Consider the following 15,288-nt stretch of genomic DNA (forward strand, 5'->3'; position numbering starts at 1 on the left):
GCTGCCAGGTAGTAATAGGTTCACGTGCTACGTGACACTAAACAGGCTCATAAAGAGTGTGCCATACTCGCCGCCACGACTACTAGTAGCGCTGACTGACACTGCCACGTTTAAATTTACATAGATACCAAATAAAGTGGTTGGGGGATAGCGGTCGTGGTAGCTCAGTGGTAGCGCATCAAACGGGTTATTCGGAGGTGGCAGGTTTGGATCTTGCCCACGGCAAGTAATTTTTTCACCCACTTTTATTTCTTCTCATTCACATTACAATCGGCCTAATACCTACCCCTATACCTTTCTTGGCATTATTGTCTGTTAAATCTCATTATTATTGTGTAAAACACGGAAAATGAGCCCGTAAGTATACACTTGTTTCCCTTATTCATTAACGAGGGTCTCGTACTGGCAGACTTGGTACCTATAGGTTGTATACGGAGGACCATTGGTCAGCTGCCAGCTAGTAATTTGTCACGTGCTACGTGACGCCAAACAGGCTCATAAAGAGTGTGCCACACTCGCCGCCATGGCTACAAGTGGCGCTGACTGACACTCAAACGTTTAAATTGGCATACATACGCAATAAGGTAGCTGGGGGGATAGCTTTCGTGGTAGCTATCCCCCCAGCGTGGTAGAGCATCGGACGCGTTATTCGAAGGTGGCAGGTTTGGATCTTGCCCATGGCAAGTTACCTTTTCACCCAATTTTCTTTCTTTTCATTTACATTACAGTCGGCCTAATAACTTCCCCTATACCTTCCTCGGCATTATTGTCTGTTATATCTCAATATTATTGTGTAAACTACGGAAAATGAGCCCTTAAGTATACACTTGTTTCCCTTATTCTTTAACGAGGGTCTCGTACTGGCAGACTTGGTACCTATAGGTTGTACACGGAGGACCATAGGTCAGCTGCCAGTTAGTAATTTCTTCACGTGCTACGTGACGCCAAACAGGCTCATAAAAAGTGCGCCACACTCGCCGCCATGGCTACTAGTGGCGCTGACTGACACTCCAACGTTTAAATTGACATACATACCCAATAAAGTAGCTGGGGGAATAGCTTTCGTGGTAGCTATCCCCCCAGCGTGGTAGAGCTTCGAACGCGTTATTCGAAGGTGGCAGGTTTGGATCCTGCCCATGGCAAGTTACCTTTTCACCCAATTTTCTTTCTTCTCATTTACAATACGATCCGCCTAATAACTTCCCCTATACCTTCCTCGGCATTATTGTCTGTTAAATCTCATTATCATTATGTAAAACACGGAAAACTAGCCCTTAGGTATACACTTGTTTCCCTTATTCATTATTGACGATCTTGTACTGGCAGACTTGGTACTTATAGGTTGTATACGGAGGAGTATTGGTCAGCTGCCAGGTAGTAATAAGTTCACGTGCTACGTGACGCCAAACAGGCTCATAAAGAGTGTGCCATACTCACCACCATAAGTGATTTCCCATACTATCTTGTGCTTTTTCATCATGCCATCGTCGTCCATCAAGCTTTCATTATGCCACCGTCATCCACCCTTCTTACCAAGCCTTCCACCAATCAGGTTTTGCCTCGCCGCCATGAGCCGGTATTTTCCACCGTCACAACCATTGACTCGCCACCACCACCACCATCTGCCACCATTTTTCCTCTCTAGCCGCCATCAGCCGGCATTTTCCACCGTCACCGCCATTGGCTTGCCACCACCACCACCATCTGCCATCATTTTTGCCCTCTCACCGTTATCCGCCATTATGCCCACTACAGTTTCCACCATTTCCACTAATATTTCCACCATATCCACCGAATATATGTCAGCATCCTCGAACTTGAGGTTTTCAATAGGAATAGTGATTGTGATGGCACAAAATCATTTTATTGATTCTCGCCTAAGGGATCTTGAACGTAGGACGGTTCTCGCGGATTCTTTGGTGCTCCCAACAGAATAATCGCAGTTGATTTCAGACCCCGCCGTTGTGGCGGAGCTTATGTAAAAGCAGATACCGTGCCCTCATAGCGATCCGAAGCCTTCTGCTAAATCTAAATACTAATAAAGGCTGCGGTATCCAAGACCGTCTTTCGTGTCTGGCAGTGGAGCTGGTATGGATTCAAAAGGAAGTAAGCAGTGTTAGCTCAATACCTTTTACCGTGTGCAACAAAACCACAAGTAATTTTGTTACAAAAGACGCTTACGTCCGGCACCTCGTTCAGTGGTTACGTGTCCTTTGAACGCGTAGAGAATGGTGGAAGAGGCGTCATTAATTTGGTCAAAATGGCATCATAGTCATTTCAAGTCATCACTGTCATGGCATCAAGACATAGATAAGCGCTCTAATGCCGAATATGTCTGCACAAAGCTCTTACCGGGAAAGCTCATGCGCAGAGGATTGCTTATTCTCAACGTATACAGTTCGCCGAAACGACGAGACGAGCGCGTCTACGGCCTCATCGGAAAAGCAGTAAAGATGGCTACTGACGCCGGCATACCCCCTCATAGTAGCCGGTGACTTTAACGCGCCTCACTCTACGTAGGGCTACGTTAGAGAATTACAAAGGGCTTCATATTCAAGGCAATTCAGGACTTCAATCTCACACTACTAACGCACCCTGGCTTCCCCACTCGTTTAAGTCAATCGGTAACGAGACCCTAGACACCAGCTGCCGCTCTGGTCTCCTATGACGGCAAGTCGTCGTGGCGAAACATGGGAAAAGATCTAAGTTCCGACCATCTAAATATTGAATGACACTGAAATCTCAATACAAAAGCGCCAGAATACAACGCTTCGTTGACAGGGACCTCTTCCGTTTTACCAGAATTGACAAAGCCCCTTCTAGTGACAATGCAGAGTGGATAAATGAACCCTCTTTTCTGATGTATCTGCCTCCACTAAGGAGATAGAAGAAATGTTTCCAACCATGGACAGACACTTAGTGCACCTTATTGAAGCTGAAATGTGTCTCAAAAAACGCTGGCTAAAGAAATAACTGAAGAGATTACTAAGGAAACGCATTGCCAAGATCAATACCGGAAATGCGTCATACTCAAAAGTGTTAAAACAAAAACACTGGATCCAAATGTGTGACAAAGTCGATGGTCAGATGGGGGTAGGCGGCAAGTGGAACTTGCCTAAACACCTTCTGGAACCTTCTGACACTCTAGTGGCTCAGAGATCGGCCGTGGAGAGACTTGCTCACCAGGCACTCACTTATCGTAGTGAAGATAGGATCATGCAAGATCTAGCCGAAAGGCACCTCCCGCTAGATACCACCTCGTCCAAGCCACCACCAGGTTACACAGGAACTAATTCTGCCGAGCTGGACAGCAGCATATGGTAATGGTAAGTCAGGTCTGCACTTCTCAAACTCAACAGTACCTCGGCGCCAGGCGCTGACCGCGTCACGAACCGCATGCTCAGGAACCTTGACGATGAATCGGTCACCTTCCTGACAGATTCATTCAACAAACATTGAAAAATTGGCTCATATGCACACGAGTGGAAGCACGCCACGGTCATACAGATACCTAAACCCGGTAAAAATGCACAACAAAAAATCTTAGACCGATCTTGCTTACATCATGTGTCAGCAAAATTTTCGGACATGTCATAAATGACAGGGTCCCCAAGTACACAGAGCGCAATGACCTCTTCCCATCTAACATGGTTGGCTTTCACCCACATCTTTCAACCAAAGACGCCATGATTCTCACGAAATCGCAGGTCATCGACGCCTCCACCAGAGATCCCACAGTCATTTCGACTATGGATCTCAAAAAGGCGTTCGATATCATACTCCATAACCACATCCGCGAAGCCGTTCCCGAGCTGGGCCTTGGTAGGCGTTTCTTTCATTCTGTGAGGAAGTTCCTGTCAGATATAACCGCCCCCATAAAGATAGGGGAGATGAAATCAGACAAGTTTCATCAAAGAAACACGGTCACTCCTCAAGGGGAAGTAATCTTGCCCTTCTTTTATCACAGGTATGACAACTCTAGCTAGAGATCCATATACCAACAATGATATCGGCTCCGCCATCTATGCCAACGACATCACCTTTTGGTCCCGGCGTGGCTCGGTTGTAATCTTGCCATTCTTTTATCACAGGTATGACAACTCCAGCTAGAGATCTTTATAACAACAATGACATCGGCTCCGCCATCTATGCCAACGACATCACCTTTTGGTCCCGGCGTGGCTCGGTTGGCCACACCGAGAGTACGCTACAAGAAGCTGTACGCACGGTCGAGAAACACAATTCTTGTATGAACCTCGCGTTATCAGACAACAAGTCCGAGCTCCTTGTTTACCGACCCAATCGCATGGGGCGACTCGCTTATGGATGGGTACCTACCCCGGATATCGACATACACCTGTTCACAAATAGCGGCGCGGAAATTCCCCGCAAAGACACTATACACATACTAAGCAGGTTCATCTCTGAGAACGGCCGGAATGCAGCTACGATACGAAAGTTGCAATAGCACACTGCTGCCACCAGTCAGCTTACTTAAATTATCTCAGGTAGACAAGAAGGCATCAGGAAGGATTACGTCGTCCAGCTATTCTATGCCTTTCTTTTAAGTCATATCATTTACGTTACCTCTTTGCACGCTAGCGCTACTGCTGAAAATGCCAATCTAGAAGTCTTGATTCGACAAATTGCGAAAAAAGTTTTGGGCGGCCCTCCTCGTACGAGTTCCATGAAACGTCATACGTTGGGTGTTCATAACCAGCTTGACAAATTATTCGAAGTGCAGCACACCGCCAAAATTTCCAGACTTTCGTGCACAGGAGCTGGCAAGGCGATTCTATGAAGAGCAGGTATCACCTCGCCTCTGACAAAAAGAGAGCAGCTCCTCTTCCAGACACCTCTATCTCGACAATAGTTGTTCATCTACTACCACGAAACATGCATTCGGCACATAATCATGGTAGAAGAAAAGCTAGGGCTAAAGCCCTCCTCTCCAATTTAAATAGCAGAAGCGAACTTTACCAAAGTGCTTGATTGGGCTGGTTGGTGCTGCAAGGTAGACCAAGAAAGTGCTTAGCAGCGCAAACGACAGGCGGAGGTAGAAGAGCGCTCTGGTCTCGTCTCTTTTATCTCCTCCTGTCATTTGCGCTGTTAAGCACTTTCTTCGTCTACCAAGCAGAAGCGAAAACGCGCTATTCGTTAACGCATCTCGGTCGGGACCAAATAGCTTCGTGGCTGCAGTGATAGAGATGAGCGGCTGCACCGTTAGTTCCGCCTCGGTGAGGACCAAGTCCATCGGGGTAGCTGAACCGGTCGCTATCTCTATAGCGCTGACGACTAGATATCAGTTCGCTATTTTTTCTGATTCAACGACGGCCGTCAGGTCCTTAGACACCAACTGAATCTCTTTGGCTGCTTATAGAACTCTCATACACCGCTCAATATTTCCTCACGAGTTGACGTGGTTCCCCGCCCACATAGGTACCTCCGTCTCCGGCATCAACAACCACAACAAAATGGCTCACGCTCGGCCGTGAAGACTTATTCTACGCTCCGGACTAACGAGCCTCCCTCTGACTGAGACTGAGGGGAGTGGTGATGGCGCTGATGAGGACCCGTTGACCATTTTTCATGAGTTTTGTTTGTACTACCGATTAGGTAGGAAATCCTTTCAATATCCACACAGAGAGCTGACAAGGAGACAGCAGATAGCCCTCCGACTCCCCCAAACCAGCTCCTTTCTGTCACCGGTCACTATGGCGCTGTATACGGATGTTTCTCCTAACTGCTCGGCATGCGATTAGCTCGCTACCTTCCCTCATTTGATGTAGCGGTGCCCCGGCTTGCGCGTTTTAACAAGGAGGCATCACGTAAGCGAGGCAGACTTTTCGGAAAGTATTGCAAGTTCACAACTCTCTGAACAACTCCGGGCGGTCCAGGGAGCCTGTGAAGCGATCGGGAACCTTTGGTCCCCAGCCCCGTCACGGATGCAGCCCTCGGTGGGTTCTTAGGAACCTTCTTCCCGGGGCGCAAATAAAGTTAATCTATCTGTGCCTTTCGTTTCCATTTCTTCGGAAACCTGATATAAGGGTGAAGCCTTTAGATAAGCTTCATGTAAATAATAATTTTGTTGTGCGATTCTACAATGCAATCTAGTATAAGTAACTCTCAATTGCCGCGTTGCACACCGCTATCTATTCAGCGGCATCTTACAAGTGACGAATCTCGAAATTTATTGAATTAGAAAGGGTTGATTTAGATATGCAAAAGAGATTTTTAAACCTAATTGCTGTCGCGTGCGCGGTATCAAGCAAACTCGAGATAAGGGGTCCGCTAAGAGATACTGTGGCTAGTGCATGCGTCATCTCATTGAGATATATGCCTCGGTGGCCTGACACCCATAACAACTGAAGTTTTTGCAAGTTTGTCGGTATGACCTGTCGAAACATATGCATAAGTGTTAAGTAGAGTCGCGAAGACAGTGCAGCACATACTGAAAAAAATCTGTAATTACGAATGCTTCTGACTCGCCCGAAGGAAGTCTCCGCAACGCCATTACAATAGCGAAAAATTCTGCTACGAATACTTATGTGTAACCCTAAAGATTAACCGAAAAGAACCAGTCAAGGGAACGCGAAAAGATACCTAGCCGAGCCTTTTCGTTTGATACAGATGCATTGATGGAAATTTTGTTGTTCATGTTCACGTGTGTGAAGTAATCTTGTAGCCGATCATTTGAATAGTGGTGTGCCATTTTCTTCGTGTTAGAGGAGTAAATATTACCGAGTTCTATTTGAAGGTTCAATATAAAGTTACTTGTTGAGAGAATATGTTTGATTTGACGTTCAGTGCTTCTAGCAGCGCTTGAACAAAAATGATCTGTGGGTAGTGAAATCGCGACCACTGAGTTTCAGAAAGTAAGCTTGGCATTCTAATAAAAGCATAAAACAATCCTCTCTGGGGTGAAGTGTACTGTAATAAAAATGTTTGAATAGTAGGTATTTTAAATCTATTTCACAATTAACGGAGGCGTGTTCATGTAGAGCACATTCTTAGCAACAAACTTGGGCAGCCCAAGGCACAATCGTAAAGCTTCTCTTTTTAACACTATTAGCAGTCTCATTTTATAAGCCGCACTGCCAGAAAATATAGCACAGCCGAATTCCATGATAGGTAACATGTGCAGTTTATAGCTAAGTACCAATCTACTTCTTCGCAACCCGGTTTCATATCTGAGCTTGTGAATCCACCCCATGGCTAGGGTTGCCTTGCACTCAATTTGGTCAATGTGACTTCTCATATTTAACGAGCTGTTATATATGATGGCTAATTATTTCAGTGAATCTAGCTGGGCAATCAGCTCTGTGCCATACGTCAGAGAGATGTTCACAGGATTTTCAAAAGGAAATGCTAGAAGCGCGCTTTTGTTTACGTCTAAAGACAACTGAATCTTTTCAAGCCATTCCTCTATCATGTGTAGGTAATTCTGTAATGTCTGATAAAGTAATTGCAGATCCCTATTTGTCGCAAATAAGGCAATGTCATCTGCATACTCATCTAAGTGAATATTTCTGTGTGTTGGAATCGAGCTGAGAAAGATGTTAAACATCGATGACAGCACAGCTGTAGTACGCCATGGTACTGCTGATTTATGTTGTAAGAACAAGCCCTTTGAGAGCAATAAAACTCCCTCTCCCTTAAACGCTCTTATACCCATGCTGTCATGTAGTTTCGTAAGCTATACATTTCCATCTGCTGTATTAATATTTTATGCTCCACTTTGTCGTACCTCTTGGCCAAAGCTAAAGTAACTAATGCTTGATACTCTCTTCTACGCCGAACCAACTATGTACGAGTTCTCAAATCCACGAGGACGCACTAGATCGAACATCCCGATTTAAAGCCAATTTTTCTATGGTTGAAAGTTGACTTCTCCTCAATGTATTTCGTATTGTGAGCATTCAAAATTCTTTCAATTAGTTTAAGCAAAATATATGTAAGTGAAGTTGGCCTTACATTGTCAAGGGTAAACCCAAGTCTGTTTTTTGTAAGTATCGCAATCATTTTGGAAAGTTTCCAGTCCGCAGGAATCGGAGAATTTTTTAAAGAGTAATTAACTGTATTATTGATTTCATGTGGACAAGGGTCGTATAGTACATTTATCATTCATAAGGTTACCACATCTGGTCCAGGTGCTGCAGGAGGTAAGTGCCTCCCTACATTCGCTAGTTCCGCTAATGTTACTTCATTGAACTCCTTCCCTGAAATTGGTTTTACTTATGTGTTTTGGAATTATTGACCTAAATTTGTCTTCTAATTTTTAACAACATTTTCTAGTATTTAGGTGAATTGGTGAGGCGATAAAACTGAGACATAATATTACCTGATGGCGGTATCATTTTTCTGGAACGTAAAAATCTACAAAGTACCTTTCTCATCGTGTGATTTCGCAAAATACCTGTGTTAGTGTATAGTTATCTATTGGTTTGCGTACTACACGCTTAAAATCTGCTTCCATCTATTTACAGTCACACCAGCTTTTTGGGCATTGACTGTGAATAGGTTTCTTCCACGCCGATTTTTGTTTTCTATACCCCCTCACAAATTAAGAGTTCCACCATGGGCTAAACGATCCTCGTGTGCCTGAGGTTCTTGTAAAGGCTGACTTTTTAATGTTCTTTTCAGTACCACACAAACTCATAGACCGAATATCTTTCAGCATGTCCTTGCGAAGAGTCAAAGCAGACTTTATGTGTTTTTGTGATTGGTCATAATTTACAAATGAGTCAACTTTGTCAGTTAAAGTATCCTGAATAAGTTAATATGACAACTATTAGGAAGGTCATCACTGTTTTTTTGCGCAATCTTAACATTTCTACAAAGATATCCTCAGTGAGAAGCTGAAGAAAGTCAAATCTATAGCCGACTTAGATTGTCCTGTAACAAACGTAACAGTGGGTAAATTCACACAAGATAATTGATTATCAACAGTTCATTCCCACGAGTGTTTTAGTGTCGCTCTAAATAAAAATAATTCAAAGAGATTATGAATATAAAAGATTAACATTTTACTTCAACTACATACGTACTCGCCTAATCGATTGCCTAGTGAGGTCACATCGTGAAGGAAAAAGTTATGTCATTACAGACGCATCCCAACACAACTGCTTTTTTATTTATGGGATCTCTCTTTCCTTTTTATGGGAACTCTCTTTCCTGTAGGTGCTTTATAGTAAAGCATAGACGCGCTAACGTGGGGAGAATTGAGCAACACTAACGCAAAAGTTACCAAGTCTGGAATAGTAAAGAAAGACCACCAGGGCAGCAAATACTTCTCTGGTGGTCTGTCGTAGAGCGCAAATCATGAAAATGACAACTGTTTGTAACTCCTTAAAAAGCAATGCATGTACTGGTTAAGGACAGTGGATTACTTTTCTATAAGCTGATCCTGGAATGAAAGAAAGGTTGCTTTTCTCATTTAGTCGAAGTAACGGTAGATTTCGGAGCACCCAATAGCTTTTTCGACAGAAATGTACGTGCAGCACGTGTCATCTGGCAAAGTGAAAGCAAGGAAGGAAGTATGAATTCAAGAAATAGTTTTGTTTGTTAGACACAAACTTATTGAGAAATAAAAGGCAGTGATGCCAGGGAAAGTATGCGAGATATGATTACTAGTAATTCAAAGTAAATGTGAAGAAAGAAAAGTAGACGAAAAGATAACGTGCCACCGGAAGGAACCGAACATGCGACTTTCGTATATATGGTCGGTAAAGGGGACCGAGGGATTTTTTGATAGGACACGTTCTTATGAAGTCGCATGTTTTCTCTCCGCCCACGGCAAGTTATGATTTCCTTATCTTTTTTACGTCTCATTTACACTACAATAGCTATTAAACACATCCTGCACGCTTTCCCTCTGATCACTGTCTGTTATTTTTCATTAGTTGCGTGCCTAGAAAAAAAAACAACCCTTTAAATTTCAGCTTCTTCTCTTCATTCATAGCGAGGGTTTCGTACTGGCAAACTTGCTGCCTCCAGGCAGCATGCAAAAAAATTTTGGTCAGCTGCCAGCTCGTAATAAGCATAGGTGCTACGCGGTGACAACAAGCAGAAAAGAGAGCCCCGACACGTTTCTTGTCATCATCGTCTGTTATTTTGCAATAATGCAGTGGCAGCAAGTTGCTGTAGTGCATACTGTGCTTACTCGTTTATTTTTGTGAACTTATGGTGAACAAAGCATGATGTGCGACATTTCGATACAGTGACTTGTGAAAGTGTGCTATATACATTGAAGGACATCGAAAAACAAGCAGCGTTAAAGTTGTGTCCCGCATGGGAATGTTCGTAAATACAAGGCTGAAAATGTGCTGATCACTGATACGCCAATCTTTCCAGTGTGTTTTAAGGAAGAGGTGTCATTGCCAAGGATAAATATTATAGATGAATCAGTGCATGCGGGCGCAGCAGAGTTTGGAACATCGCCATCGCGCACAGCCACAACAGGAAAGCAGACCCCGAGGGTGAGGCTGCAGCCGAAGTGAACACCATGCCTTCGCCGAGTGGGGCCTCCAGCAGACTCGATGCCACCACTCTACTTCCTAACTGAAGGATGTTTTGGGCATCTTCCAGTATCATGTCAGCTGCTTTCTCTGCAATCATCACGACAGGTGCGTTCAGGTGGCCTGATAGCATGTCTGGTATGACGGATGCATCCACCACGCGAAGCCCGGTCACTCCTCCACGCACCCTGCAGGCAGATGCGAGAAAACAGGAATAAAACAAGGCTGGAGACAACATAAGGGCGCTCATTACCAGAAGGGGTTTCTTACATCACTGTGCACACCACTTTCGCACATGAACATGCCAGCTCCTTAGAAAGCAAAACTCATTATTTCAAAGGTGCAGAAATGAAGTGCTGGACCCAATGAACATATTTTTTCTGCCCCTATATTCTCGGAATTGTGCCAGTACCAGTTCTGCTGACACTTTTTTCTTTCTATCGATCTTGCTATGTTTTTAACAAGCTCCCTTCCTGTGCTATATTTGGTCCACCATGATATTTTATTTCTAGTTATTTACTGAATCATACACAAGCTGTATCCATTTCAGGCATACTGTAAGGCTCCAAAACTACCATTATAGGGGTCCCACAATGATCAATATTAGGTTCTCTTGCATTTCTCGTTTACATAAATGACCTGACAGACTGTTTATCACCTAACAAAGAATCCTGTTTATCACCTAACCTCCCAGCTAAACAGCAACCTTCAGAGCGCCATCAATTGGAGTCTTAACAACGAGCTTGTTATGAATCCCTTGAGAAAAAGCTTGTAATTTTCAGTTCTCGGTCGAAAAGCGAGATAACGCACTCCCTGTGTATGTTAATAACTATAAAATATTTCTATCTGACAAATTCACGTTCTTCGGTGTAGAACTTGATTGTTTTTTGAACTTTAACCATCATATAGAGTTTATAAAAAAACCGCCTATGGTAATCGTCTTCTGCTCAGAGCCCACCAATTTTTTACGCTTCCTACACTATCTCCTCTCCATTTTGCCTTCCTTCATAGTCATTTCAACTTCTGTATTGAATCTTGAATACTCATAAAAAAAACTTACGTAAGCTCATTAGTGCTGAATAAAAAAAACTCTCCGCATAATAATGCACAGTGATTATTATACTCATTCACATCCACAATTGTGTTCACTAAATATTCTTCCTATTGCAAATACGATCGTCTTTAACTTAGCTATAATTGCCTACCACCTAGTACATAATCAGGATCTTTTGTGTATTGTTGGCCGTAAAAGTACAACTTCCTCTAGTAATACACGTTCCTCCTATCAAAACAATATTTTATTGCCTAAGACGTGCCCAAATTGTGGACTAAAAACAGTAAGCTTCTCCGCCATCACGGTATGGAACACTCTGCCTTCATAGTCTAAAACTTCTCCCTTATTAAATGTCTTTAAACATTCAGTTCACCTTTACCTGAATCTTTGTTTAAACTTCTGACTTACGTGTAGTTACTGTCGTTGCCTTTTTTTGTCATACATTTTCATCTGTTTTTTACCCACTTCAATTGCTCTATTTTTCCTTCTGAAATATTTATTAGTGGATATTCTCAGTGATTGCTTTGTTTGCACTGTATTAGCTTCACTTTTTAATTCTCCTTTCTGTGTATTTCAATGTCAAACATTCTCTATGTTATTGCATACCATTGTCTCCAATATTATTTTGTACGCATAGTCACGCTTCTTTTACGCGATCGTGCTCTTGTTTTTATTTTTTGTCTATTTTATAACAAGAGGTCCCATTGCAATGTTTACACCAAGGAAACCTCTCCTTATATGTAACCCCCCACCAAAATACGCTCAATAAACAGCATACTTTGCAAAGACAGACTCAGAGTCACCTGAGCTGCAGTGCAGTCTAAACAACCATGACGGGCTGATTTCTTTATCATTTGCGCATGTTCTTTGAAGCACTCATTCGGGCATCGCCCCGTCATCACCATATTCTGTGTTTACTCCCATCAGCTCCTTGAGGGCAAATGGGGTGATGCATGAACGATGTGTAGAAACAAGGCCTCCTTTATTTCTTTCAATGTACCTGCGAACGCGCGTTTCGGAACGGGAGCCGTCAGTCCGCCTTAGTCGAGGAAGTTGTGATGTGACGCCACATATGTGGTATAGGCTGCTGGCGTCACAAATGTGTATTTGATCATTCCTACTGCAGTGTGTAGACATGTTTCTCTCTCTAATATTGTATGCTTGTCAGATTTCTTCCTTCATGATCCCTTCAAGCAATCATAGATAGCTCAGCGCATGCAACAGCGTCACAGTGGCACTTCCCATCGGTTGCCTGCATAGTGTCATAAATTGCAACATGCTATTTGAAAATACCATATAAATTACAGAGCAAGAGTGACCCCCAACACCGTGAACACGACAAAAGGAGGACGCCACCCCACGAGTCTGTACACAAGTTAACAAAAGCTACTTCTTATTGTCATGAGGCGACACATGATGGGTTCTATCAAACACACGTGAAGTATAGGTGATGGAAGAGAGCCGGAAAGGGCTTGAGCAGGGGGGTCTGAGCGCCTGGATCGAACGCATCTGGCTGGCATTAAAAAAAACCGCCTGACCTGCCCGAAAAGCGCAGCACAGTCACTGCGAAAGCTGGAAGAGTTGCCTTTCTTAAGCCTTTTTATTCATTCTTTGGACATCTGCTACAAGCACACTTGCAGAATACCCACTACGGCATAAATCACCAGAATATTTCTGCAGTTGAAAGGCATCCACTATACGCTACGGAGGCAGCAATTTTGATGGAGGCGGAAATGCTGTAGGCCCGTGTGCTCATATTTGGGTGGACGTTTAAGAACTCCGAGGTGGTCAAAGTTTACGGAACCCTCCACTACGGCGTCTCTCATACTCATGTGGTGGTTTGAAAACGTTAAACCCCATAAGTCAATAAGGCATCCACTATACATTCTTTGGAGAATAGTGGTACCCACTACACACTGGAGAATATTTGTGCGCATTTTGCTGATGCTGTGACTGACGGAAATAAAGAATAAATAGAAGTAATAAATTTTTGGGATTAACGTTCCCAAGCCTTAACTTAGCTATAATGGTGCAGCCACGGCCGGGATTCAATCGCGTGACCTGCGGGTCAGCAGCCAAGAGCCATACAATACAGGAGCATAAAAGGCAAGAGAGAAGGAAAAACAACTTTATTTATTTGCAAAACGTCACAGAGGAATCGTGGTGAGGCCGTGCTTGGCCGCCAACTCCTCAGCTCGCTGTATGACCCGGAGCTGCACTTCTAGGTTCGCATCATGCAGTACACTTTCTCACGCCTCGGACTAGGTTGTGGTCAGAAGATCAGGCAAGTCCAGCCAATGTATCCAAAGTCAAAGAATGCGTGAGAAGTGCTCACTTATCCTAAAGCTAGGTCAGGTAATCCCGTTTTAACTCTGGCAATGCATTTGATGGGGAGCTTACACAGCTTTCACCAAGTAAGGAAATTTTTCTGCTTCAGCAATCTTGCGGGTAAGCTGAGTCCTATGTCTTTCCGTTATCACGTACCCACCGAAGACGGGGCAATCATGATTCCAGCACTGGATGCCAAGGTGCCCTTGTACCACATTGCGTACGTTTACGCGCCTGTCGTTTTGGCCTACATTGGCCTTCCCACACGTCAGCAGAACCGAGTAGACGACTCCCACAGCACATGGCACGTAGCGTGACTTGTGCGCAACAGAGCAAGGGGTCGAGTTTGCGCGAGGTGTGGGCCCGCTTGCATAGCCTCAGCAATTTATCAAGTGCAGAAAAATAATACATATCCACAGAGTGAATGATGATGAGTGGGGCGAAGCGTCCGTGTTTTCTTCCGTGCATAAGTCTATCGGTCCGTCCGTGCAATCGTCCGTCCTTGGGTCTGTGCGTCCGTCCGTTCCCCCATTCGTGCGTCTGTCCATTCGTGCGTCCATTCGTCCGTGCTTCATCTGTCCGGGCATCCGTCCATCCATACGCACTTCGTGATTTTGCCGATGAGCTCGAGCCCCAGCAGCATTGCGCACCTTGCGCTCCTTGTCATCTATGATCCGCCAAGCAGCACGATTCGGCAAGCGCACTCTAGGGCACGCAGCAGCCAATAAAAGAGCAGCTGCACCACCAACGCCATCGAGCGTACCTTCCCCCAATCGTCATACTGTACGCATTTCTGTGGAACAGCGCCCTCTCGGGAACGAGACTGGACATAGAATAGACATAGAATTCGTACAGCAGCGCTGCCTAATAAATAATCACTCAACTGCAGTTTGCATACATCTCTAAGGGACAGCGCCACGTATTGTATTAGATGGGAAACGCTACTGGGTAAAGGGGATGAATGACGGTCGACGACGCACGATTGACGATCGGCACCGCTCAGCAACCAGCAGGGTCTTGCTGTAAGGAGCTTCGCTTGGCCAGTATTTTTGAACCTTTGTGAAACGTCACGCACAAAAGGCATGATGATAGCCCGGCTCTTCATAGCGCTGCAGTTTTTTTCAGGCTTGTTGGCTGTGTGCATGACAGTAACCAGCTTTTCAGCCACGAAAATTGCGACATGTTCAAGGTAACCAGCCGTTGTAAGACGGTCTACTTGTAGAGCTTAACTGTAATGCACAGTGGGGGTGGGGGACAAGACTTCTGAATGGCCTTGGCAAGGCAAACGTTAGGGATTCTCCTCTTAACTGATTTCGAGTGGGCTGAGCTGAAAGGCAAAAGTGGTTTGTCGCTTCTTGGTTCATACATCCAACAAACATGGCAGGATTC

The 15,288-nt window shown here is 44.3% G+C and overlaps 1 protein-coding gene across 1 annotated transcript in view; it reads right to left on the minus strand.

The window, feature by feature from the left end:
• Window positions 1–10,088: 10,088 nt before the first annotated feature.
• Window positions 10,089–15,288, minus strand: part of LOC119159804 (4-pyridoxate dehydrogenase) — a 238,775-nt gene continuing 233,575 nt past the window's right edge. Inside the window, exon 11 of the mRNA XM_075891024.1 lies at window positions 10,089–10,705. Within this exon, the coding sequence (XP_075747139.1) occupies window positions 10,393–10,705 (313 nt within the window). The 3' untranslated portion in view covers window positions 10,089–10,392. The remainder of the gene's footprint in view (window positions 10,706–15,288) is intronic.

This window comes from Rhipicephalus microplus, chromosome 3 (genome assembly GCF_043290135.1).
Source record: "Rhipicephalus microplus isolate Deutch F79 chromosome 3, USDA_Rmic, whole genome shotgun sequence".
Taxonomy (NCBI): domain Eukaryota; kingdom Metazoa; phylum Arthropoda; class Arachnida; order Ixodida; family Ixodidae; genus Rhipicephalus; species Rhipicephalus microplus.